The 27,036-nt window shown below is 44.5% G+C and overlaps 4 protein-coding genes across 6 annotated transcripts in view; 1 reads left to right on the plus strand and 3 right to left on the minus strand.

Moving 5' to 3' along the window:
* Positions 1 to 177: 177 nt before the first annotated feature.
* On the minus strand, positions 178 to 8,087 carry nkain1 (sodium/potassium transporting ATPase interacting 1; the record flags this gene model as incomplete). 2 transcript variants are annotated; one of them, XM_083646278.1, is made up of 8 exons in its annotated part: positions 7,938 to 8,087; positions 7,390 to 7,770; positions 6,300 to 6,437; positions 6,046 to 6,126; positions 5,600 to 5,797; positions 5,221 to 5,281; positions 4,011 to 4,092; positions 178 to 1,046 (listed from the first exon to the last, which is right to left on the minus strand). In XM_083646278.1, exons 2-8 carry the CDS (start codon positions 7,441 to 7,443, stop codon positions 1,037 to 1,039), a joined length of 624 nt encoding a protein of 207 aa, XP_083502404.1. In that variant the 5' UTR covers positions 7,444 to 7,770; positions 7,938 to 8,087. The 2 variants fall into 2 exon arrangements, with proteins under 2 accessions (XP_083502404.1, XP_083502405.1); XM_083646279.1 differs by lacking the exon at positions 178 to 1,046 and having other exon boundaries at positions 4,007 to 4,092.
* Positions 8,088 to 9,630: 1,543 nt separating this feature from the next.
* On the minus strand, positions 9,631 to 16,484 carry snrnp40 (small nuclear ribonucleoprotein 40 (U5)). The gene is made up of 10 exons (XM_083646385.1): positions 16,279 to 16,484; positions 15,487 to 15,616; positions 15,269 to 15,362; positions 14,228 to 14,393; positions 13,959 to 14,081; positions 13,332 to 13,452; positions 13,148 to 13,230; positions 11,597 to 11,658; positions 10,210 to 10,313; positions 9,631 to 9,901 (listed from the first exon to the last, which is right to left on the minus strand). The coding sequence occupies exons 1-10, from the start codon at positions 16,387 to 16,389 to the stop codon at positions 9,852 to 9,854; spliced, it is 1,044 nt and encodes a 347-aa protein (XP_083502511.1). The 5' UTR covers positions 16,390 to 16,484; the 3' UTR covers positions 9,631 to 9,851.
* Positions 16,485 to 16,611: 127 nt separating this feature from the next.
* Positions 16,612 to 21,597, plus strand: zcchc17 (zinc finger, CCHC domain containing 17). 2 transcript variants are annotated; one of them, XM_083646873.1, is made up of 8 exons: positions 16,612 to 16,643; positions 18,202 to 18,409; positions 18,543 to 18,643; positions 18,761 to 18,852; positions 18,986 to 19,086; positions 19,261 to 19,354; positions 19,388 to 19,466; positions 19,801 to 21,597. In XM_083646873.1, the coding sequence occupies exons 2-8, from the start codon at positions 18,271 to 18,273 to the stop codon at positions 19,966 to 19,968; spliced, it is 774 nt and encodes a 257-aa protein (XP_083502999.1). In that variant the 5' UTR covers positions 16,612 to 16,643; positions 18,202 to 18,270; the 3' UTR covers positions 19,969 to 21,597. The 2 variants fall into 2 exon arrangements, with proteins under 2 accessions (XP_083502999.1, XP_083502998.1); XM_083646872.1 differs by having other exon boundaries at positions 19,261 to 19,466.
* A 3,316-nt stretch (positions 21,598 to 24,913) lies between these two features.
* Positions 24,914 to 27,036, minus strand: part of fabp3 (fatty acid binding protein 3, muscle and heart) — a 5,126-nt gene continuing 3,003 nt past the window's right edge. The window contains exons 2-4 of the mRNA XM_083646241.1: positions 26,291 to 26,463; positions 25,543 to 25,644; positions 24,914 to 25,359 (exon numbers count right to left, since the gene is read on the minus strand). Of these exons, the coding sequence (XP_083502367.1) occupies positions 25,300 to 25,359; positions 25,543 to 25,644; positions 26,291 to 26,463 (335 nt within the window). The 3' untranslated portion in view covers positions 24,914 to 25,299. The remainder of the gene's footprint in view (positions 25,360 to 25,542; positions 25,645 to 26,290; positions 26,464 to 27,036) is intronic.

Genomic DNA, 27,036 nt, shown 5'->3' on the forward strand with positions numbered 1-27,036 from the left:
ATCGGAGAGAGAGACAGACAGGTATGACAAAAAACTTAGATGTGTGTGCCCCTCTCCCACCCCCTAATGCAGCCCCCTGTCTAAATGGCACCAACAAAACAATCATTGGCTGGTTATTTACATGCACAGTATCCCCACTGCTCCCCCCCCCCCCCCCACAGACACACTAATGCCCAATCCCAAAGCCATCTCCATCCCTGGTCAACAGCATAACATCTAGGGTGACTTGTTCCTGAAAGCAAAAATGTCCACAACCTTTGACCTTTGACTTTGGTGACAGATGCAATCTCGGCCTTTGAGGTGCCCCCGGCACTTTCAGGAATGCTTCCTTTCCAAATGTACACCGGCTTTGTTTGACCCAGATCCACGTGATCGAGGAGGACCGGGCGGTAACACAAACACTCACAAACGTCCCGTGGGCTCACCGGTCCTGGACGACAAATCGAGCCGGTTGGAGGGAAAGATTGCTTTGGAAATGGTTAAGACTGCTCTAGTATGACATCACCACGTTCTAAAACGACAATATGTAGGAGCCGTGCCTCTTATTATTATGTGACACACCCTTCCCGCCCTCACAAATACCCCCCAAAAATGCACCGGGGCACCACACGTAAAGAGTCCAGGGTGCCACCACTGAGCACCAGCTAGTTCTGTGGATTTACACATGTATACACACACACACTTGTGGGAGTGTGGAGAGCTGGTAGATTAGTGAAGTGTGTCCTTGGTGTCCCCAGCTCTCCTCCGTGGTCGCTCCCTCTGCAGATGCCCCATTTCCCTCGTGTACCGCCCCCTCCATCATCATATTCCCACCTGGCATGCTGGTTCATCCCTGAGCTCTATACATTCTATTCAGGGTTGTTTTACTCTCTGACACACACACACACACACACACACACACACACATCTCTCCCTCTGGGTGGGGTAAGTCCATTCCTCGGTAGAACTGTGACACAGAGTGAGTGTTATCAGAGCGACCGCGTTCCATCCACAGTGACACCGTCAGGGTTTGGCCTGAAGGGGGCGCTACCAACACCTAACCAGCCCTGGGAGACAGAGGGGGGTCTACAGTCAGACATCAATGTTGTACTTTGATATGATCACACAAGTGATACACTGATATGTAATACTGAGATTATAACAGTGATTGGAAGATCGAGAAGAGGGAGAACAATTTATTTGTAAAAAAAAAAGTATACCAAACAAGAATATAAACGCAACACCTTTGTTTTTGTTCTAATTTTTCACGATTGAAATAAAAAAATCAAAGACTTTTTCTATACACACAAAAGGCTTATTTCTCTCAAGTTTTGTTCACAAATGTGTCCAAAAATCCATGTTAATGAGCACTTCTCCTTTGCCAAGGTAATCCCATCCACCTGACAGATGTGGCATATCCTTTCTTTTTTCTTTTGATCAAGATGCTGACTCAACAGCATGATTACTGCACAGCTGTGCCTTTGGGCTGGTCACAATAAAAGTCACATTATGTGCACTTTTATCACACAAGTCAACAAACACCAGAGATGTCACAAGTTTTGCGGGAGCGTGCACTTGGCATCATGCTGACTGGAGGAATGTCCACAAGAGCTGTTGCCCGTGAATTAAATGTTCATTTCACTACTACTCCCATAAGCAGTCTCCAGTGTGTTATGTTGCCTTCACATGGAACTCATGAGCTTGTGGCAGTGTTGTCATAAAGTCACTATATCTCGAGTGCCCAGTGTTCGAGTGCGAGTCACCAAAGAAGACTCAGAGTCGAGTCCCCACCATTACCTGAGTCCTTGTGCGAGTCCAGAGTTAAGGTCTTTGCACACACAGTCCGCTTTTTTTTCATATGCGTTTTTTAATCCATCATATATTCGTCCTCCCAAAAGAGACTCCTGTCAGCGGCAGGAGAGGAGAGGAGAGGAGCTGCTGGCAGAAGAGTTGTTTCCCCCCCCCCCCCCCCCCCCCCCTCATTTGCTGCCCCGGTCGCAGCTCCACCCTCTGCCGATCTGGGGAGAGCCATAGACTAGCACCATGCTTCCTCCAACACATGCACAGTTACCAGCCGCTTCTTTTTCACCTGACGGCAGGGAGCTTCACCGGCAGGACGTAGCACGTGGGAGGATCACGCCATTCCCACCAGTACCCTTCCGCCCCCAACTGGCGCCCCGAACGACCCACTAGTGGGGCACTAGTCCACGGAGTAGGCTATAAAGCGCCAAACGTTTTCTCATCAGGATTCTGTCTCTCTCATTTCCGTGCGACAGTCCATATGTCTGGCATAATTCATGCTTTATTAGGCTACCGGTATTATTATTACAGTATGAATTTATTTTTCACTGCGGGAAAATGTACTTGAAGACGTGTGTGAGACTGAGACGTGTCAATTGCTTGAGTCTCACGGTCAATGCGAGAATTGGCAAGCCTGTCAAGGTGTATGCATCACTTTTGCGCATGTCACACAGCTGTTCCATTATATCGGTGTGCATGCTCTGGGTGCATGTAAACACCAGATCCTATCAAATCACATCGCATGTAAACAGTTGACTGATTTCAATCAGATTGAAGAAAAACGTGTAAACGCAGCTACTGATGCCCTTGCTCTATCTGACAGGCGTGACATATCAAGATGCGCATTAAACAGCATGATTATTGGACCGGTTTAGGGCTGCTCACAATATGCTACCTTCAAATGGGATCATGCTTAGCATGTTCACAAGAAGAGTCCATATGAACGCCCCCCCTCCTGTGGTATTCACCACTTCGGAAAGTGTAAGGTCCGAGTTCCCAAAATCGTGTACACGACTTCCCACGTCGTAACTGTTATATATAAAATGTAAGTTCCATTGATTTCATTTCATAATCAATAAGCTATAACGAATACAAATAGTTATTGGTAATAGTTATGAATCATAAAGTGCACACACATAGGTTAAAGCAGACACCACCCTCTGCCTACAGTAACAGGGTCATGATGTCACATGATGTCCTCCTCTCTGACCTTGCTCAGCCTCTCTCTGCAGCTCTCTTAGACAAAACACGCTGTGTGCTCCACAGCAGAAGATCTTTGGCTGTGCGATAAATCCTCACTGTCCTCATGAAGACTGAAACTATGAATTTCTATATTTCTGTATTTCTGTGATGAGGCAGTCTCTTTGTAACTCTTGACATTTACAAAGATATGTTTGGCTACAATACATTTTCAAACTTTCCTGGACTCCTGGCTTTATTCACTGGTTTCATATTGACTTGAAATGCTCTGGTTAATGCGGGAGAAGAATGGTGTTAGTGATACAAATTCCATTCTACAACAGTATGAAAAAGAGAAAAGCCAGCACTCCAAATGTCTTTTTGTTGATTTATTTCCTCATGTACCTGGGCAGCAGCAACGAACGTTTCAGTCAAAGACCTTCCTCAGCGTTGAGGAAGGTCTTTGACTGAAACGTTCGTTGCTGCTGCCCAGGTACATGAGGAAATAAATCAACAAAAAGACATTTGGAGTGCTGGCTTTTCTCTTTTTCATATCTCGTGCTTGCCCTGCACCCAGTGAGTTTTTAAATATTTTCGAGTGTGCTTGCAACCTGACTTTCTACATTCTACAACAGTAACCATGTCGTAGCCACAAGCTCACGAGTTCCATTTGAATTGCAATTGCTCCCTCCCTCAAAACTTGTGACATCTCTGTGGCATTGTGTTGTGTGATCAAACTGCACATTTAAAAAACTGCCTTTTATTGTGACCAGCCCAAGGCACACCTGTGCAATAATCATGTCACACCTGTCAGGGGGATGGATTATCTTGGCAAAGGAGAAATGCTCACTAGCCCAGATAAATATGTGAACCAAATCTGAGAGAAATAAGTGTTTTGTGTGCATAGAAAAAGTCTTAGATTTTGTATTTCCAACTCGTGGAAAATGGGAGCAATAACAAAAGTGTTTTTATTTTCTATTAAAAAAATATATATACATACTGATATGTGATGTATGTGTGTGTGTGTATGTATGTATATGTGTGTAACTTACGTGTAAAGAGGCTGCAGTTGCAGATGAGAGGACTTCTGAGGCGGCTGGTAGCCATAGGAGTCAAAGCCACCGATGAAATCAACTTTGACGTGAGAGGAAGAAAAGAGAGGATATTATTTCTCTTAAATTAGTCCTCTCTTTTTTTAACCAAGCATTGTATTTCAATATGACAGTCTATTTCCACATCCAAATCCATTAAGGCATCACATTGTATCATAATGCATTTAGTACACCATTATGACACTGTAAACCACTGTGACATGAGAACCTGAGACTTTCTCACTGCGTCTATGTCACCAATACACCATTTGTATCTTCCTCACTCAATTTGGTTTGGCTCTTAATCATAAATTGGGCAAAAATGATATAAATATTTTGTCCCTCCAGAACAAAAGTCTTTTTATTTTTGTAATACAATTATTATTAGTGGTTGTACTATTGCTGTCATGTTGTTATATTTGCATTCCATTTTTCTTATCAAACTTCTTCTGTGTGTGGAAAAATGTAGAAAATAACTTGCTTTCCAACATATTACAGGTACTCAATATCATATTTTACCAGTGGGGAAATTTTCCTATCATACAAATACCCAATTTCCACTTGTACCGGATTAATCTGTTACCAATGTGGGAATCGATGCATCCACAAGAACAATAATGCATGTCATTGTGACATAATACAACATGAATATCACTATGATTATTCGAATTATGACATCACAGCTCGTTATGACATGCAAACCATTTAGACACAGACACACAGACACACACACTTGTGAGATCACACTATTATGACATGACATTCCATTCAATTTACAGGAAGTTAAGTTTGTGATGTCAGACTCTGACTACATTTCCTTCTCTGGGTGAGAGCGAGAAGAGAGGCAGACAGGCAAACAAACAGCGTTCATTCAGAGAGACAGATGGCACACTCACGCCGACAGACAAGCACGAGCCAGCAGACAGACGGACTCTCTGATAGTGGGAACATTCCGGGAGACATCTCGAACATTCCCCACAGATGGAGCGCTCAAATGGCCCATAGGGAATCCTCTCTACACTCATATCTCTCACCGTGACTCAAGCAGAGGAAACAATAAGCTAACAGCAATGGATCGCTCAAACAAAGGCACTCTCTCACAGATATGATATAAACAAAACTGGTGGTGCGATGAGACAAAACAAGCCTTAGAATAAGACAAAACACTCACAGCTGTCCTCGTCATCCTGGAAGACTTTGCTCACGTAGCAGGCGTAGACAAAGCCAAAGAGCTGTGAGAAAAGAGATTGACAGAATAAGGGAGATGGTCGTTTTGTAGATGTGAGGTGTCGAGGGTAAGTGTGAGTCTATGCTCAGATTTTTTTCTCCTTATTTGGATATTTCTATCATGATAATATGGACATTTGTGCTGTGATCCAAATTGCAATTGTCATTTTTCCTTTGTGGAGGGCTGAACTGTAACAGGATGAGGTTTCATTGTATTTATGTTTTTTCAGCTGTGCGTGACACTGCAGTGAAATAATACTGGTACATGAATTTGTGTGCGAGTGTGTGCGCAGCAGGCCTATTAAGGTGTGAGTAACACTTACAGCCAATAGGATCTGAAGGGCTGAACTCAGCACCTCGATGTACTGGTAGTCAAGGAGACACCCGGAGACGGTGATGACATGGTGGTCGTCGGGGGCGATACGGGAGTCTAGCACCGGTGTTACCAGGCAACCAGGACCATGCTCCATCCACCAAGAACGGTGAAGGGACGTGTTGAACGTCATGAGAAAGTCCCTGTCCTACACACACACACACACACAGTTGCATTAGGGTTACTGCCTGGGTGGCTGATGGCATTTCACACAAGTACATTAGCACACGCACGCACACACACACACACACACACACACACACACACACACACACACACACACACACACACACACACACACACACACACACACACACACACACACACACACACACACACACACACACACACACACACACACACACACACACACACACACACACACACACAGCTTACCTGAGACAGGTGTCCAACTTCCAGGTAGAAACAGATGATGAAGGAGTTCCAACCCACCCAAAGGACCAGCCATACTGCATACTAAGAAAAACATACACCCAGAGATCAGTGTGTGTTTGTGTTTGAGTGTGAATGTGGCCATGCATACGTCCATACCCATTTTGTGCCCGCAATGCATGCTAGGCTAGCCTACACCCAAAACACAACCCTATAAAGGCAAGATGGTGGCAGATGGGTATACGAGGGATACTCACAAAGATGAGGTATCTGGAGCGGAACTGCACAGTGCCAAACATGCCCAGGATGACCGCCATGATGTGGAGGAAGTTGGCCAGTATGGGAGCCCACTGGTAGCCCAGAAAATCAAACACCTGCCTCTGGAGCGCTGCCACCTAGGGGACAGGAGGGATGGGAGGGGGTGTCACACACACACACACACACACACACACACATTAGAAAAAGGCACATAGCGCACACATGCAAACACACACATACTTAACATACACACAACTAATCAAGGGTTTCCAGTCCACGCTCATAAACCAACCCCCCCTCCCACAAACACACACACGCACACTGTGACAGGGACACACATACACAGGTCTGCCGCAGTTGTTTCCATGGTAACTGCCTGGAGCGCCAGCCAGCCCAGTCACTGTAAATGAGGAGCACCCCCCCAAACTAATGAGGATCTATGGGCCGAATCCCCCTGCCACACAACAACACATCATCAGCCCCAGGAAACAATAGCCTGGACAGATAGCATCCCTACGCTCACTACAGGAATAGCTGACATGCTCTCATTTTACACACTTATTATTACATTTTGGAGGACTAGAATCAAGCTATTTGGAGAACAACATCTAAGCTTAGCTTAACTCTAGAATGGAGACCAGGCGGGGCCTCCCTTGCTCCTCTGACACTACTTTTAAAAGTCTGTAAGTCTTTATATACACATAGTTCATGCCAGAATAGAGCCATCTCACCTCTTTCTCTCTCTCTCTCTCTCTCTCACACACACACACACACACACCCTTGGTTAATGCCTGTAATGTGGCATGCCACCCCAACAGCTGCAGCTCAAAGCTTCTAGTGTGACTGTACAGAGAAAAGGGCCTGATTACAATGTGTCTGTAGCACGGTCTAATTATATCTTATGGCGAGTGAGTAGAAAGACAGGGCATGCACACGCGCGCGTGCACACACACACACACACACACACACACACACACACACACACACACACACACACACACATACATACATACATACATACACACACACACACACACACACACACACACACACACACACACACACACACACACACACACACACACTCACCAACTGCAGCGAGCATATCACCATCAGCGTGCATCTCCCATCGCACATCCCCATCTTGGAGGGCTCAGGACGCGGCTTGGGGCCGCGGAGGCTCCGGGGGAAGGACGGGTCCCCGGTCAGATCCAGACTGCCTGGCCGCCTCAGCTCACACCATTCCCAGCTGAACAACCCCCTCAAGGCCGCCTCCTCCTCGTCGTCGTCCTCCTCCTCCTCCTCCTGGAACGCTGGTCGGGCGCTTCCAGTCAAACCGAGTGGTGACCCATCTTGACCGCTGGCTTTGTCGGTACTAAATATGAGTCGCGGGTGGTCGTGGTTTTCAGGAAGGAGAGGAGGGGGTCTGCGGTCCGACCACCGCCGACTACCGAATCACCTCGGCCACACCTTCCGGAGAGAGAGGGGACACACAAAGGCACAAAGAGAGACGGAAAGCTGTCATAATGTGCCCCGGGCTACAGACAGAAATGAGCATCATATGATACCGGATCACACACTACGGCTAGGCTACATGCAGTCTGCTACACGACACAAAGCAGCCCGTTGTGACTCACGGTTTTCTAGGAGCGGAAGAGTCCTCCTTTCCCCCCAGTCCCGATCTCCTTCTCCTCGAGCTGTTCGGGATAAAAAGTCCAGTAACGGGCAGATCTGTTCACCGGGGTGTACCGGGGGTTTCGGACCTGGGAATGGGCTCCTCCGCTCCGTCTTTGTCAACAATCGGTGCCGGGAGGGAGAGAGAGAGAGAGGAGGAGTAGTGGAGGGGGTGGGGGCTCTCAGTCACCGCGACCCCCTCGAGGAGGAGCTGGCTGCCTGGATTCTGCAGCCCCGCGTGCGTGTGTGCGCGCGCGCAGCCGAGGAGCACCGCGAGGCGTTCGGGCAGGAACACAAAAGAAAGCGGGGCTGCTGGAGCCAGACAGCCGAACATAATCAGTCAAAACAACAATCTCCTCCCAACCTGAACCACGACTACACACGTTCAGTTCATTGTTCCATTAAAATAAGAGATGATAACCATGACAATTGTGCCTTTTGTGATAAAGGCATATAATTTAGTAACCTGGCGCTGCCAAATGGTTTGTTTTCACATATAACCTCACAATTTTTGCAATGACTACTACCCAAACCAAACCTAGAATATCTTGAATTGTGAGATAGAATGAAGCTTCTGAGCAATTCTAAAGTTGCAAATTGGAATTCCTCATCATAAAAATGTATGATTTGACATCAAGATCACCCTCTTCAGACGAGTCTACACAACTTTATTGCAGTTACAATTCCCATAGCCCTCCAGTCTATTTTTTTTAATGCTTTGCCTTTGGCTATGAGTGTACCAGATTATGTGCTTTTATCACAAAATGCACAATTGTTATTTAATATTTAGCTATGCTGCACGCACCACTGGACAGTTATTCACACAGTCCAGATGGGGGGAGGGGGGCACAATTAACCACCTTGTTTAATGTCATTGGTCTGCCATGACTCATGAGGCATGAGACAAAGTTGGCCATGCAGCTGTGATGGAATACACTACATACTTTCAGCATTACAGTAAATTAATGCTCAACTCTAACCTTCAATTGATCATAGCAAGACCAACGACCATCCTGTGCAACACAAAATCTATATTTTCAGAAAATCTTTACATAACTCACATTTGACAGCTTAAGTGTTCAACGCTGTTCCTCACATAAAAAAATATGGCTAAACACCGTTTTTACCCTCAACTACACCCTGCTATTGTTTAAAAAACATATGCCCCAAGTTTATACTGTAGGCTATTTTACTGCACTGCGTAAATAACTCAAGAATATCAAATTGCAAATTCAAAGACACAATTAGCTCAGTGAATCAGAATATTTATAGTGCAATTAGACTGGGCAACAGTTCCGTCCTTCAGATATGCATAAAATAACAGTTTTGTCCTTCAGTTAGATTTTAGATTTAGATTTATTTTTTGAACATAATACATATATACTGCAGTAACTGCACACACACACACATCTATCTATCTATATGTGTGTGTGTGTGTGTGTGTGTGTGTGTGTGTGTGTGTGTGTGTGTGTGTGTGTGTGTGTGTGTGTGTGTGTGTGTGTGAATAGACAATTGAATTCAGTTCAACAGCTTGCCTGTTTTTCACTCAGGTCTGGAGGATAAAGCAGTGGCAGCTTGCATGTTTGAACACACAGAAGCATCAGAAGGACAAAAGGATCCAATAAGCTGTTTTTCGCAGATTGAGTTTATTAAAAATTGGGGCAAAATAATAATAATCTTGGCTGTTGTTGAGACTAAACATAATAAACTCAAAACACACACCCTGAGGTTGTTCCAAGACAAGCTGTAGCGTATAAAATTACAGAGACTGATAGCCCACTCTGGAACACCATCCTTCCATCTCCAGAGCAAGACACTCACTAAACACACACACACACAGGCATACGCATACGCACACACACACACACACACACACCCTACTGAATTTCTCCCATGTAGAGTCGTTTATCACTGGAGCCAGACAGCACTGTTTGGAGAGAAAAAGAGGCACAGATAATTTAATTCATTACAATTTATCCACTAAGACAAGTTTGATCTGAAAACAAATAACCAGCTAAAGTGTAAATGTTGCGGTAAAATTAGAGAAAACAATGAAGACAGAACAAGAGAGGGGGGTGATCACTAGATTCTGACATAACTACATGACCACCACCGCCCCCCGACCAACTCCCTTCTAAAGTTAAACTTAGCTTAGGTCTCCAAATAGCTCTGTTCTATTCCTCTCAAATGTAATAAGTGTGTAATATAGGATACTATAGCAGTTGCTCCACTCACCTATAGGCTCCTCTGGGTGGAAGGCCACTTCGTTGACAGAGCCAGCGTGGCCTGGCAGCTTGTATAGGATTCTGCGGGACGTGGTGTCCCAAACATACACAAATCTATAAAGGAAACACACACACAGTAAATAACAACCACTCCTAATGTGAGACGTCTCAATGCTAAGAAATACTCATACTGAATATTTATTGGTATCATTTATTGTTGTGCATTTTGTACAATGTATTCTTATGCCATGCTTTTGTTTTTAAAGTCGAGCTGAACCCAAAAATGACTTATTTTCTTTTAGTTCAAATACCTGGGTATGCAGTGCACCTATTTAATAATGTATGCAAATCACAAAAATCGAATTTCTTTAGTTTTTCACATCAAAAGTTCATTTTTCAAGATTTCATTCATAACAGTAATCTACAGTTTGCTGACGTCACATAGTACTATCAAATTTCTACCCCATTTCAACCAATCATATCATGACGACCGATCACGACATGGCAGCTGTCAATCAATCTTTATTTGAGGAGAATTTTCTCCTCCAAATGAAGGAGTAAATGGTGTCTAGTGTCTGTAATCTGGCAGAATTTCTAGCCCATAAACTAAGAATGCAAAGAAATGTAACTGGCTCGTTAAACTCTCATTCCAGGATAACGTTAACGTAAGGGGTTGCCCCTCAGAGATTCCAGGCAGGCAGGCAACACTCATGCATCGGATTGTCTGCTCTGCTCCACACAGAAGCAGCTGGCTGCCTGGTACTCTGCGGATCCCACTCGCGTAGCACCACAACACGCTGAATCCCACTCGATTTGGGGGCGGAACACGCCAGGATTGGCCAAAGCCAAAGCAAGTCCCCAAAATTGTCAAATCAAATCATCGACATGCTACTATGCGCCTTTCAACCTGTCATCTCAGACAAGTTTTGTTTTTCAGTCTGAAACGTGACTCCGGCCCAGGCGCCACTTGGTCTCCGTTGTGTTCATCTCGTTTTTTAAGAACAAACATGTTTGTTTGGATGCATATTTATACTACCTATAACACAAGAATTTCCCTAAACAAGGACAATAAAGTATACCATGACCTATATGTATTACTAAGACCACTGCTCCTGGCCTGCCCCCTGGAGGAAAGGACAAGCCTGGATGGGTCAAATGCAGAGGACATATTTCACCGGCCACCGTCAGCATGAGTGTGTGTAGTGGCCGCATGCATGTGTTGTAGTGTGTTCGTGTGACAATAAAGACGGGCTGCCGTCTGAAATCGTGTTTTTTAATGTGTGTAATACAATATGTTCATTTTTCATTGTTTGTGTGTGTGTGTGTGTGTGTGTGTGTGTGTGTGTGTGTGTGTGTGTGTGTGTGTGCACGCAGCGCACGCCCTCCTTGCTTCTTACCGGTCGGCTGAGCCTGCAGCTATCTTACTCCCGTCAGTAGACCACGAGCACCTCAACAGATTCTAAAAGACAGGACAGGATGTTAGAAGTATAACCCGTTATAATTTATTAGCATTCTACAAGGGTTCCCACTCTTTTCTAGAGATCATCTTCCAGGACTTTTCCAGCTGGTATGACAGACAGGGATCGCGCCATACACTAATATGTTCCGCTCTGTAGGAGTTAGATTAAAAAAGGCGTGCAGTCCGCTATAACTTATCTATGAAATAATCTCTTACATGCTTAGAAATTATGACAAATTGATGATAGAAGAATGCAAACACACCTGCATAATGTACATGTATGGTGATTAAACAAATTCTCTAATTTTCCATGATTTCCATCAATAGACAATTGTGACTTAATATACCAAATGGTGAGGATAGGATGCAAAACAATGGTGGCCAACTACTGGACTCGACAAAAAACTCACACAGCCATTGGATAGCCGCCTGATACAAAGCTTGTATTGGAGAATTTACAATTTTTTTAAATCCAGAACCAACCATATATGATGCGGGTCAGAAATTAATGCAAGTGTCCTTTTTGCAAAGAAGGGTGTTGTAACTCTCAGTGGGAGGGGGGACACACATATTTGCGCCTCAATGACTCATGCGCCAAGACTATACTGCTCGGTAAAAATAATTTGTTGTTTGGTACCATGTGATATAATGTATTACTCTGGATTGTATCAACAGAAAAGAAAGTGGTATCAGTGCAATTATAAAACGGGCGATCTGATTGGTTCATAGCCAATGGTATATTGAGCATATACTACTACGGCTATGACCTCATTCCTTTGCGCAATTCAGTATCACTCCGCATCTGAGAAGGGCGTTCAAGCAGCACGGCAGACCGACTTGGTAACCATTTTATAAAAGCAATAGCTGACTTCAGGCCGTGATATATGGTTATTTTATAAAATGGCTCTCTCAAATCAGGCAATCTGATTGGCTCACAGCTGTGGTATATTTAGCATATACCACAGTAAATATACCACAGTTACAGCCACTCACTGCCCTGAACACTGTGTGAACTTTATTCAGCCTCATTTCTCATTTAATTTCATGTGTGAAGCAAATTGGGGCAAAAATGAGGTGAGCTGTTTGGACCTGAGCCAGAGGGGCTCAGGTCCAAACAGTGATTTAAGACATTTAAATATAATAATAATAATAATACTAATACTAATACTAATAATATAATAATAATAATAATAATTTTCATATTGCCACACCTGGTAACTGTTTTATAAAAGCAATAGATCACTAATATATGCTTATTATACCACACCTAAGGGTGTTTTCGCACGACCCTTAGGTGTGGTATAATAAGCATATACCACGGCCTGTCGTGATTTATTGCTTAAATATATCACAGCTAACAGGGTTGTCAATAACGCCATAGTAATAACCATATAGCTCACGACAGGTGTGGTACCTGTCATGAGCTATTGCTCATGCTATACTGCATGCTCCCTTGGCAAAAAAGAGGGCCAGAAAGTCATTTTCTTACTTTCTCAAAGTTGTGAAGATTCCCCTGGAAAATCTTCACACATCTCTCCTTGGGTGCGAATGGTCGAACGTCCCAAATACGCACTACACACGGAGACATACACAACATTTTTATGAAAGAACTCCAACAGATTAAATTCACACTCTTATTAAATGATGAAAGGCACGTTACACCCAAACCCTACCGGTGCAGTCCATGGAGTTGGAGAGGAGGTAGGACCCCTCGGAGCTCAGGCTGAGTCCAGTGATGGAGTCTCCATGGCCATGCATACTGTAGATCAGCTTGTTCTGCCTGAGGTCCCACACCTTTACAGCACATACACCAGGTTTTGAGAATTTATATATAATATATAAAAGATTTACATATAAGAAAGTGTATCTACAAAAACAAGTATAGATCTTCTACATGCCGACAATTTGCCGTTTTATGCAGACTGTTGTCGTCTAAACGTGGCATTATACTCATACTATTCCATGATAGCTAATTTTGTCAGCATCTATGCACAAGTGTCACAGTTTTGATGAACAGCTCAGATATTTGACTCAGATATAATGGCCCAGATATTTCCTTGACTAATCACCAGGGGGACCTCCGTACTCCAGAAATGGAAAATTTGCATTTGAGTTATTCCCAACATAACCTGATTTTGGAGCAGCCAAAGCTTGATGGTGACCATTTCCATTACATTTTTCAAATGATTTAAATAATCATTGAATAAGTATAATTTCCTACAACTTTTCCAGGCCAGTAAATTCAGCTTTTAAACTTTGTGACTTTTCCAGGTTTTCTGTGACTGTTGAGAAGCTGGTACCTTGATGTCGTTGTCGATGCCTCCCGACAGGATCTGATCACTGGTGTCATTGAAGGTGACCGCAAGCACCTGATAGGTGTTCTGGAAAGTGTGGATTGCCCCCTTCTTACGGATGTCCCACAACTACACACACGCACACGCACACATGCACACACACAGACACACAATCAAGATCAGAACCAGAAAGGCTTCACAACAGCCAAACATTCAACGTGGACCTACAGTTTAGGAACCACTGATCTAATCTATCTGGCAGCTGGAAGTCTCACCTTGACCGTGCCATCATCACTGCCGGTGCAGACCAGCTGGGGGCCTCGGCGGGCCGGGTAGCAGGAGTTAACGAAGGAGGTGTGGCCCTTCAGACGCTTGATCCTCTCGCCCGTCTCGCTGTCCCACACGCCTACAGTCTTGTCCGTGCTCGCAGAAAATAGCATGCTAACACAAACGGCAAGAAAATGCACATTTTACTCAACCAATCCCACACTGTATTTTTCACTGAAACATACTGTAGATGCTGGCACCTTGTGTGTATATGTGTGTGTGTGTGTGTGTGTGTGTGTCTCCTACCCAATGGGCTGACCCATGTATTAGGAAGCATTACTATACTAAGTTTTTTTTTTTCTTTTTCTTTTTTTTTTACAATTTATACTAAGTCTGACAGACCCATTGCCAAATCTCTCATCACAAAACCAGATCCCCCCCCCCCCCCCCCTTGTTGAGAAGGTTAAAGTTCACCACTGCGAAATAACTCAAAATTTGATGGCAGTTTGTGAAATTTCCAAGTAGGAAATAGTTTTCCATATTCCACTATCCATTATGCACAGTCCTATCAACCCCGATTTCCACAGCATCATTATTAAACATCCTACGGCAGCCTATCTAAGTGTACAAGTGGCCAAATCACCATTCAAGAGTGTAGATTTGAATGGAAATGACTGTTCTATTCATTAGAATTCTATGGAAGAAACGTTTGTTCTTCTAGCTACAGAACTGACAAGTTTTTTTCTCAACTGAAGTTGCCAATAGCCAGTATTTGATGCCGATAACAGATTATTATCAAATCTTGGCAAACTGATATATCTCACTAGTATAATAAGGCTCAACTGTGCATGCTACAGGCGAGCACGTAAAGCGTGTGATATTTCTCGTCAGTCTAACGTCTAACCCTACTTATGATATTGCAGTTTTTTCCCATCTATCTTTTTGCACTAACATCTCAAATGTCATTATTTAGTCTAGGTTTATGTCCAGCAGCAGTGAGTGAAACTGAACTTATACGTTTGACTTTATACTTGAACTGTAATTCATACCCGCCATCTGTGTTGTAGTGCAGCTCCATCACTGCTCCACTGTGGCCCTTGAGAGTGGCAAAGTTTTCACATTCTCCATACACGTTCCACATCACTGCAGCAAGAGAAGAGAGTGCAGGACAAGTTACTCACTGAAACTTGCAGCATGGATGTGGATGTGTGAGATTGAGGGCGGTCTACTGACAATACTAGTTTAAATGTGAGGGCTAATGTCTTACATATGAGCCTGTCAAATCCTGAGGAGGCCAGCGTGGCTCCGTTGGGGTGAAACTTGCAGCAGTAGACCTCTCCGTCATGGCCAGACATCAGCATGATGGGAGCCTGGAGACTGGAGCTCCGCGGGGGACCCTAGGGAGAAAACACCACGTAATCAGCTGACATCTATTATGTCTTTCTGACCCAAACTATACACACATATAGACACACATCATCACTGACTGGATGTGATTGTGAATGCATGTTTCTGAACATGGCTCGGTGAATTCAGCACATCATATATTATAGGACGAATCAGCGTGACACCACTGCCACCCAAAAATGCGTAACCCCGCAGCAGTTAACTAGTATGAGTTGTGCCAAACAAACGTTAATATCTCAAAAAGTATAGGCCTACATCACATCGCTTATTTTGACATTCTGAGTGAGAGCAGAAGTAGCTCAAGAGTTTGATGTATAATATAATGCATATTGTGTTAAAGTTGTGTGAACGGTCGCAGTTTTTAAATTGTAAACACGGTCAGCCGGCTAGAGTCGGACGCTTAAACTCAGGCTCCATAGGGTTCTATTGCCGTTGCCACCCAGTGACGCGGTTTGTTTACCAAAATGCTGCTTGTCTGATCCCTCCTATTTCCTGCTTTTGTCTTTATATTTGTCCTTGCCTGCTGATATATTTGAAACACTTTTTAGGAGCCTATTCAACTCAGGCTTGAGTTGCAACGAGATATTTTGACCATTTCAAACAAGCAGATGAGTACGTTTGCCAAACCCCCCATGTATTTGGTTTTCCATACCATGGCCACGAGTTGTTGGGACTGCGCCGCGGCGACCAGCTCCGTGCGGGGCCGCTTCACCCCGGTAGGCACCACCGCCATGTCGGCTGCTCTCTTTTTCGGTTCGATCATCTCGGGGAGCTCGAATAAACAGCCTGTGTACTGATATTTTGTACTTTTAATCGCCGAAATGAATGAACTTGTTTCGTGGGAGAACGCCGAGCTAGTAAAACCAACGAAGAACAGAGAAAGGGCACTTCCGGGAATGCTGAGGCTTGTGATTGGTCGAGCGTTGCGCCGACGCCGCTGATTGGCTGTCTGTCTTGTTGACAAACTCACTTGCACCGGATGTAATTAATAGCGAAACGAATCTGCTAACACGCAAGGTAACAATACATTTATTTTTTATTTTTCTCTTGTGCATGTACTGTGGCGTAATACTGTGCAGCAGTGGTGTAGCGCTACGGAATGGATTGGGATTTGGAATAACATATTCTGTCTCTCTGTCGAGTTAACACAGCTAGCTAGCTAGTGTTAGCTATCTAGGTAGCGTTCTAGCTGTGTTTAATGTTAGCTGCTGGGACCAGTGAAAGAACAACATTATTTCCCTCACACATTCCGGGGCCCATGCCATTAATTTGTCACTATTGTGGAAATGAGGCAATTGCATTCTATTGCAGGGCTTCTGAAAACTTTTTCATACTAAGAATCCAAAATAAATTCACCACAGTATCATTTTGTGCACGGTGGCGCGTGGTAGCCTGCTTTCCTCGCACTCTCGCCTCACAGCAAGAAGGTCCTGGGTTCGATTCCCGCCTGGGACTCGGTTAGCCTGGTAAACCAGCCGGTCACGTGAACTCACATTTCATTTGGTTCTGCGAGGCTAGGGCCATGTTCACATTACAGGCAAATCCGATTTGCTGCTAAAGTCGTTAATCATCATTATCTTGATTGGTTTCCAAATCTGATTTGGGATTGGGAGTGTGTCTGCACTGCCACAAATCTGATTTGGGCAAGTGTTCAAGTCGGATCTGTGTGCCCAGATACAATGAGCCAACATACAATGTTTCTGGCAGTGTTTGCATGTCTGCTCTCTGCTCTTCAAGTCCCCGCCCCCTGCAAAACACTCTCAAATCTGATTTGGGTGATCAGCGCATCCACACTGAAGTCACATCAGTCGAAAGCAGATTGGAAACTACCTCCATATGTGGTTTGGGACAAGTGACACAAATCAGACTTGGAGACTCATAAAACCAATCTGGATAGAATCATTAATAGGTCACTAAAGTTTACAAATCAGATTTGGCCTCATAGTCTGAACATGGTGACTCGGTGGCACTGTCTGGGGGTATGTCTCCCAATGCCTTCGGTGTCGGTCTCGGAAAAAGGCTTTTCTGTGTGGAGTTTGCATGTTCTCCCTGTGCTCCCCTGGGGTTTCCTCCATAATAACATCAATATGGTCCCCCGCCACCCCCCCTAATCAACACACACACACTAAAACATCCAAGAAGATTGGTTGGAAGAAGTTGGGGCCTGGGCACTTCACTGCAGCTGCCCACCACTCCTGGCCAGCTGTGGAGGAGGACGAACCAGGATGGGAATGCAGAGGAAACTTTTCACAGCATGTGTGTAGTGTATAATGCACACTATACATATGTACATGCATTGGTGCATTGTGACAAATAAAGACAGGGTTTGTCCGTCCTACATTTATCCTGATGACGTACATATGTGAGGAGATTTTTACCCGGAGGTTTCGCATTGGAGTACCGGTAACTAGATTTGCTTCTCAGCCCAACTTTTGTTTCAAGAGAAAAACTGTGGAATGCAAGATACCAATTGTAGAGACTGAAAGCTAACATTGATTCGTATGCATTGTTCCATTGTGCTAACTAATAGGCAATGTAATGTTTATGCAATTAATCTACTCTTCACTTTGTTTAGGGCTCTCCTCAGGTCACCTGGGGGTCTCTACCACTTTGAGAACCCTTTCATACAGTCTCCATTGAGACTATGTCCGACTCCGATGGCCCACCCGCGGAGCCTGCTGGGTTGGATGGTCTACCACCCATGTACAGCATCGCCAAAGGAGAGGTGGTCTCTGTGCAAACCTATGGAGCCTTTGTCCGGCTGCCAGGTTACAAGAAGGAAGGTGGGTGGAAAGACCTACTGCTTGTGTGTCTTAATCCTTGAAAGAACAGGAATGTTTTTGTGTATTTTTATTTTATTTAATTTTGTATTATTTTCCATAGCTTAACATCTAAATCTCTCCCTTGCACATACAGGCCTGGTGCATGTGAGTGAGATGTCAGCCTCACGGGTTGAGAATGCTTCAGAAATCGTTGATATGGGGGAACAGGTGTGGATCAAAGTCATCGGAAGAGAGGTAACCCCCCCCCACACACACACACACACACACACACACAGAATTGTATGTAAAACTAAAACCCAATCTCAGTGCAGTTGGAGCATGATAACTGGAGCTCTGTCCTTTGCCCCTCAGATTCGGGGTGAAAAGGTGAAATTATCGTTCTCAATGAAAGCTGTCAATCAGGGAACAGGGCGGGACTTGGACCCCAACAATGTTAATGCAGAGTAAGTGCTTAGACTAGAGTTTTACTACGCTGTGTGTGTAGAGTAAGTGCTTAGAGTTTTACTATGCTGCGTGTGTGTGTGTGTATGTGTGCGCGCGCGCACGTGCGATATTATTGTCACTGTGTGTTTCTAGGCAGGACGAGAGAAGGCGCAGGAATTTTAGAGACCACACAGGCAACAGGATCACACTGGAGGCTGTACTGAACACAACATGCTCAAAGTGTGGCTGCAAGGGTAAGAGCATGCATACAACATGATCAGTCATATCTGGAAAAGGTAAAAAGCACTAATGCCAGAGATGCAGATTGCATCTCATCACTCAGCAGGTTTATCCTTGGAATTTAATTTGAATTCACTTTAAATACATGCAGTCATTTAGCCAATCATTATTATTATTATTCTTTTCAGGTCACTTTACTAAGGACTGTTTCTCTACTCCGGGCTTGCAGTACGCCCTTTTGCCTGAAGAGGACGACAAAGTGCCACAGCAGCAGCAGCTGCAGCAGCAGCAGCAGCTGCAGCAGCAGCAGCAGCTGCAGCAGCAGCAGCAGCAGCAGCAGCCCCCCACTGTCACGCCAGAGCAAGACTCAGACAAGAAGAAGAAGAAAAAGAAGGTGACTACATAACTGCTAATGTCGTCGGTGGATCTCACACTTACTTTCTCAGCTGTCCTCCACCTCTCATCTTTTGTCTCTTGGGGGTGAGGCATTTGTCAGCCTTGTGTGTGGAGCCGCCTCAGTGGTGAAAGGCCATAAATAACCCATGGCTTTCTAGGGTTTGAAGCAGTGTGAAGTCAATGCTTGATTTCCACATATTTTTGCAGCATCGTGTTCGCGCTCCTTTTATTGCCACACAGCGAGGCTGGTGGCGCCTCGCTAGGAGTTTAACTCAGCTCTACACTGTTAACTCTTCTTGTTTCATCCATCCTCTCATCCGTTTATCCTCCAGGAGAAGAAGATGAAGAAGAAGAGGAAGAGGGAGAGAAAGGAGTCGGAGGGGGACAGCAGCAGCAGTAGCGACAGCAGAGCCAAGAGGGGGCGCCGTGATCACACTCATGACAAAGAGGACAGAAAGAAGAAGAAACACAAGAAACACAAATCGCACAAACACAGCTGAGTGATGGGCACAGGGACACACAATCCAAACACATACACACACACACACAGCTACACTCATACACACAGCAGCTACTGTATCAGACATATGCAGAAGGGGAAGTGGGTAGAGACAGACATCCTCCTGGTTGTCCTGTCATGGTCTCACCACCACCACTACCACTCACTAGGAATCTTCAACCATTTTGCTTTTGTCCCTTGTGTTCACACATAGATATTATTTTCTGCCCCTGTGAGCTTCAATCGGGTTTGGACGCCTATTAAAGGGATAGGCCCACTTTTTGGGAGATTTGCCTATTTGCCATATCACCCATACATAAACAAGATAAGCAATGTCTTTGTCGTCACTCTCCGCGCAGCATGCTGTGAGGTACAGCTGTTCAGTTAGTATCGCCAGTGAATTGGAGGAAATGGTACAGCTGTTCAAGTCACCAAAAACACACATTCTAACAGCGCCAAAAAGCTCTATGTACATGTTGTCACTCGTGTTTTTCACCATGAGATGAAATATTAATCCAAAATGCAGAGAAACTGTCTTTTTTTTAAGGTAAATAGATAGCCGGAACTGCTTTCCAAACATGGCCGCCAGGCGCAGTGCTTTCACACAACGCCTCAAACAAACAAAGAGTAACCAAACTAACAGAGTATAACCGAAGTTACTTCCTTGTTTGCCATGAGGCGCTGTACACAGCGCATGCGCTGTAAGCTGTGTACGGCTACTCATGACAAACTAGGAAGTAACCTGAGTTACTCTTGCTTAGTTTCGTTAATCTTTGTTAGATTTCGGTGTGTGTGGATTTACTTCGAAGATGGCCGTTTCATGGATTATTATTTCATCTTGTGGTGAGTACACGAGTGACAACATGTACATAGAGCTTTTTGGCGCTGTTAGAATGTGTGTTTTGGGTGACTTGAACAGCTGTACCATTTCCTCCAATTCACTGGTGATACTAACTGAAAAGCTGTACCTCACAGCATGCTGCATGGAGAGTGACGACAAAGACATTGCTTATCTTCTGTATGAGCGATATGGCAAATAGGCGACTCTCCCAAAAAGTTGGCCTATCCCTTTAAGACCCCCCATCGAGTTTCACAACGCAAAGGGGATCAAAAAGGAAAACACTGGGAAAAAAATCTGGATACAATCCCAACCTGACCTGGAGTTACCTCTCTCATGGTGGGAGAGTTCACAGATCATAAGTAACCCGATAGGTGTAAGCGATATGGCAGCAGACTCACTGCTGTCCCACTTGGAAATCCAGATACTGTATTTGTTTACACCTATCCGGTTTCCTATGATCTGACAAATCCATTAAACAGAAGTGAGGCGGATAAAGCCCTCCTGAGCGGATAAGACATGAATTACTTGAAGTAACATGCACAGAGAGCTGCACACCCAGACATAGGAAGTAGTATAGACGCAAACAGGAAGTGTATGCCGCACAGGAGAGGCAGGCAGGAACCTCATACTATGGTGATATTCTGAGTCGCCCCGCCTCTTATTGTGTGTTTGTGTGCATCTGTGTGTGTTTGTGTGTCTTGCCTCTGGTCAAACGAGGTCTGCTCACAGTATGCATGGCCCCCCTTCCTGCATGTCGACTGTTAACTCCATTAAAACTATTTTTTGATGGTCAAATGAATGCTCTTGATCTCTTTGTTCCTGGACTTTGGGCGCATAGTGTATTTTGGAGAAGTCAGCCCCGGAGGGACCAAGACAAACACACACACATTCTCTGGACACACCAAGGTCATATCGAGTCACTCACCCTACCTGAACCCATATTTTGCGTTCTGGTAAGGAGATTGCTCTCAGGTTCTCATATATGGAAGATGGTGCAGGACATAGATTTATACAGTACATACAGGAGTTTATGTGGATTTCAGCTTCAGTCATGTCCCTCTTTCTGAGAATGTCATTCTCAGAATGACAGAATGATTCTCAGAATGACTTTCTGAGAATGTCATTCTCAGAAAGGGGGACATGACTGATATGAGTATGTCAATGCAAGACCAATATGAGTCGTGGAATCAACTTCCTGATTTGTGAGTTGTTCTAACCTTGTTTCCAACCTTTCAAATTTGTGTGGTGGCCTGAAAAAACCCTTCACATTGTGAAAGTTTTTTATATATATTTCTACAAATTAGAAACTCTCCCCTATATATAATATAACTTTTTGAGTGACTGAGATAGCTCTCTCAGATCAAAAGTTATATTATGTCTTAGTATTTTAATCTATTATGTCTTTAAAAGTAAAATGCGAGATAAATGGGTTTAAACATTCCACAACATACTTTCTATGGTAGCATTCCCACCAAAACCGTAAAAATAAATACTTTCCATTTTGTTTTATGAAAATAAATATTCACCATCATGTACTATGGAGATGAAAGTAACCAAATCCCTCAAAAAATCTGCAAAACTCATTTTCGACCTTCTTTGGCTCATTACCAGCGATGGGTAGCAGCAACATGTGAAGGCTTCTCCCAGACGCCACACATTTAGGATCCTCCACACTGTGTGGGTCGTGATGAGCAGTGATGAGGTATGGCTGCATGGTTTACGCAGACACACCGGACTCATTTCCAGTAACAAAGGCTCAACACAAACCCAGTACACTGACCTGGCAACAACCTCCATTCAGTAGTTAATTGAAGAATTCTTTAATTTCTTGCACCGTCCCGTCAGTTAGTTGGAAAGCTACACCGGGCAGATATACAAGAATTTGATGTGGTCAGGTCAACATTGTGTGTGTAGACTCAGTCATGATACATAATTGCACGTAATCACACAGCTCAACAATCACTCACTATCCATCAACTCAACCTTTCCTCAGTGTTGTGCTATAGGACGAATCAGCGTGAGCCCACGCGTGACGCCAGCGTAACCCTGCGGCAGTTCACTAGTATGAGTTGTACCAAACAAACGTTAATATATATAGGCTACATCACATCGCTTATATTTTGACATTCTGAGCGAGAGCAGAATTAGCTCAAGAGTTTGATGTATATTATGCATGTCGTGTTAAAGTTGTGTGAACTGTCGCAGTTTTTAAAATGTAAACAGGGTCAGTCGGCTAGAGCCAGACGCTCAAACTCAGGCTCCATAGGGTCCCATTGCCGTTGCCACCCAGTGACGCGGTTTGTTTACCAAAATGCTGCTCGGCTGATCCCTCGTATAGACTTTTAGAAGTATTGATTTGTGATTGGGAGGGATCGCTGCCATATGGCATAGAGACTACAGGTTAATTCTCTCTTGTGATCAATATGAGACGTCTGGTCATCAGTGTTAGGTAATAGTGCCCGGTTCAGAGTGAGTTCATGTTGTGTCACCTGAGGTTAGTGTACTTTGACCTATCTTGTCCTGGTAGAGTTTCATATAGGCGCCCCCTACCCTGACCCTGACCCTGACCGGTCTTAATGTCAATCTACTGAGGGAATGATCCCAATTTAGAACACCCACATGCCAAACATCACAAATGGCTATTTAATTTATTAACTTTTGCTGCTAGAAAAAATATTATTTTATTTTGGATTAAAGACAAACCTCCAACAAAGAGGAACTGGCACCAGATAATTATGCAGCTTATGCCTCTGGAGTTCATGACATGTATGCTGCACTCAACAACCGATGTCTTTTATAAAGTGTGGGAGCCTTACTTGAAATATATATATATTGACCCTAACCTAGCAGAGACACTGACTATTGGATACCTCAACCGAAGTGATATTGCCACCTGATAGCCTTTTGCCTTGTACATCTAATTTAATTTATTTTATTGTATTCTCATTCATTTGTCCATCCTTTCCTTTACTGTTGTCCACATCTCTATCTCTCTATGTCTTTGCTAACTTGTGAAGTGTCTTTTTGTTTTGTTTTTTGTCTTTGTCGTTGTCTTGTCTTGTAAAATTTTAAATTGAATAAAAATATTATTGAAAAAAAAATAACACCCACATGCCTATAAGGTACAAATGCAAACAACATACATACAGTACGCACCTACAAGTTCCCACCACACTTTCCTCTCACCTAGCCAGGGTAAAGTGAGGATACACACTTGTATGAGCACACACTGCTGGAAGCTGTTTAAGAGCTATAATTAACCTCCCTGTGAGTCTCTGAAGTGTAGCTAAGACGGAAACTGTGGTTACGGGTTTGGATCCACAGAACTGCACAATGGTACTGCACCGCTGGCGCTGACCTGTTTAGTCCTGGTTTTCTCTGACACACACACAACCACACATATCTAACTGTGACTCAGAGTGGAGGAGCTTTGGAACAACACTAGCAGGCACAAGTCAAAAGGGGAGTTGAGTTTTGACTTCCTACTTCCTACTCTGATCTTGACTACAGCCTTGGGCACAACATGGCCACCCTGCTGAAGCTTAATGAATGGACCTTTATCTGGTGAATCTCTGACGATCTAATTGCCAGTCAATCATAATACAAGCAGCTGCCAGAGAAATGATTTAAACGAGTGATTTACTGCACATTTGGCAAATCAAATTCCACAATAGATTGGGAGATTTCCATGAGCGGTACTTGGCAGAGTTTGAAAAACATGTTTTTACTCAATAGGTACTTTTAATATCCACCTGGGCCCTTCTTGATCTAACTTCTTTCTCTCTCTTCTTTCTCTCTTTATTAAAAAAAAAAAAAAAAAAATCCTAAACTAAAACTCGTACCACTGTTCCTTCAGGATTTGTAGTTGTCTGTGCTCCATAGTTGATTGCTCTATTGCTGACAAAAAGTGTGTTATTGTAAGTCGCTTTGGATAAAAGCGTCTGCCAAATGACGTAATGTAATGTAATGTAATGTAATATTCCAACTATGTATCCAGGAAACTACAAACGCTGCCTAGTCAGCAATGTTTTGTTAAGGTAATTATTCCTTCACACCCTACCAGCCACATTTGAACACCAGGTAAGAAAGAGATCCTGAACAAATGTTGGTTTGGACATTTCTTTTTTATTGTTCTAACTTTTCCAGGTCAGTCAATCAACCTTTTCCAATTCAAACACTTTTTCCAGGTTTTTCCTACAACAGTAGGCACCACCATGCATAATACTAATAATTAAAAAAAAGAGAGCGAGAGACCTGGAAATGGACAGAAATAAAACACAATCATTGGAATTTATTCAGTGTTTCATACAGAGGAACGGCAGTATAAAGAGGAGGACAGGGTCAGAGGTGGGGGGGAAAGGGTCACAGTCAGTGGGTGAGGTTGTCACTGGAGGGTCATAGAGGGAATCAGGCCCAGGCTGAAGGGGTGTTAAGGGTCTGGGGCGCATGGGGCTTTAGCGGGTAGATGCGTTGCGTCCACGTTGGATTCGATTACGAACTGGAAGCCCTCTCATAGTTCCGTGTGCTGACGACATCTCCCAGTGTGAGTGTCTGTGACGGAGACAGAAATGAGGGCAAGCAGCCAAACCAGGGACACTTTAACACATTAATGTTGAATAGAAACAAACAGAGCACGCACGCACGCACGCACACACACACACACACACACACACACACACACACACACACACAAATGCCATATATATGATATATCTATTCGGTGTGAGGACTGACCAGTACAAGGGCGTCTCCGTTGACTTCCCTGAGCAGACTGGTCTCTTTGCCGTCCCACTTCTGGACATGCAGCAACTTCCCGCCATCTAACGTCAGCAGGGACTGCAGACACATCAAATACATACAGGCTCATATCATCCCATCAACAGCATCAGCCAGTGTGTGGGTGTGTGTGTGTGTGTGTGTGTGTGTGTGTAATGGATTCAGATGGTGAGCAGAGAGCAGTGTTGAGTTACGATGAGCCAAAGAGTCCAGCAAGTGGCTCATTTCCAACAAGCGTTTTCTTCTTGCTCAGCACAACAACCGGTTCAAGGAGGTTGCTTTCTCTCTCTCTCTCTCTATGCCTCTCTCTCTCTCTCTCTTTATGCCCCTCTCTCTCTCTCTCTGCCTCTCTCTCTCTCTCTCTCTCTCTCTCTCTATGCCTCTCTCTCTCTCTCATAAAGCACAGCTCTATCTTGAACATAACTCTCTCCCCTCTCCTCACCAGCCATCCCTCCAGGGCCCTCCATATCTTTCCATCCATCTGACGCTGCTTTTGCACTTAAACTCTTCATCTGTTAAACAGTTGAATTGTTGAACGTGAACTAATAAGCTGTTGAAATGCTACAAAATACTCTGTAGACTATTTGTAGGCGGACTATCCAAATAAAATGTTACCAAGTAAAATATCGGTTTGCCTGACAGCTGACTGAGACATCCAGCCCTGAGCTCCTGATCTGTTCCATTGTAAGCAGACCTGACCCCTCACCTTGACCTTCCTGTCGTCGGCGGTGGTCTCGTCGAACTCCTCTCCCAGCTTGAAGCTGATCTCTGTGTTCTTGAAGGTGCTCTTGGTCTTCAGCGTCACCGTGTCGCCGTCCACAGCGATGATGGTGGTGGGCTTGGTCCTGCAGGCCACCTGGCGTGTGGCGAAGCCCACGTCTGCAGGAGAACACAAAGACACATCATGATGTAGCGTGCTGCTGGGTGAGGATAGAGGCAAAGAACTTACTTTGTGTTATCACGTTTTCTCCAGAGGGCTAGCTCTGTGTTTTTGACAGGTCGCCTGTCCAGGGATCGAGCAGCTGGCCAATCACGGACCATGCAGGCGGAGCTCTGGCTCTGGGAAACCCCCCCTCTCGTGCCGTCTCGCGTGAGCTGCACAAGGACCCCAAGATGGCCACAGGCCAAGATGGCTACACTTTGCTTCCAAATGGGAGTCCAAAAAACAATGGTAACTTCGTCCATATTGTTTACTGTTGATGGTTTTTTATGATTTTTTTCGGCCATTTCCTCCCCAATTCCCCCTGCTGTCCCGCTCGTCACTCTGCCAATCTGGGAAGAGTTGTAGACTAGCACTAGCTTCCTCCGATATGTGTGGAGTCGCCAGCCACTTCTTTTCACCTGACAGCGAGGAGTTTTACCAGCAGGACGTAGCGTGTGGGAGAATCCCCCCAGTTCAGCCTCCCCCCTGAACAGACACCCCGACCGACCAGAGGAGGCACTAATGTGGTG

This window comes from Poromitra crassiceps (genome assembly GCF_964638095.1).
Source record: "Poromitra crassiceps genome assembly, chromosome: 11".
NCBI lineage: Eukaryota > Metazoa > Chordata > Actinopteri > Beryciformes > Melamphaidae > Poromitra > Poromitra crassiceps.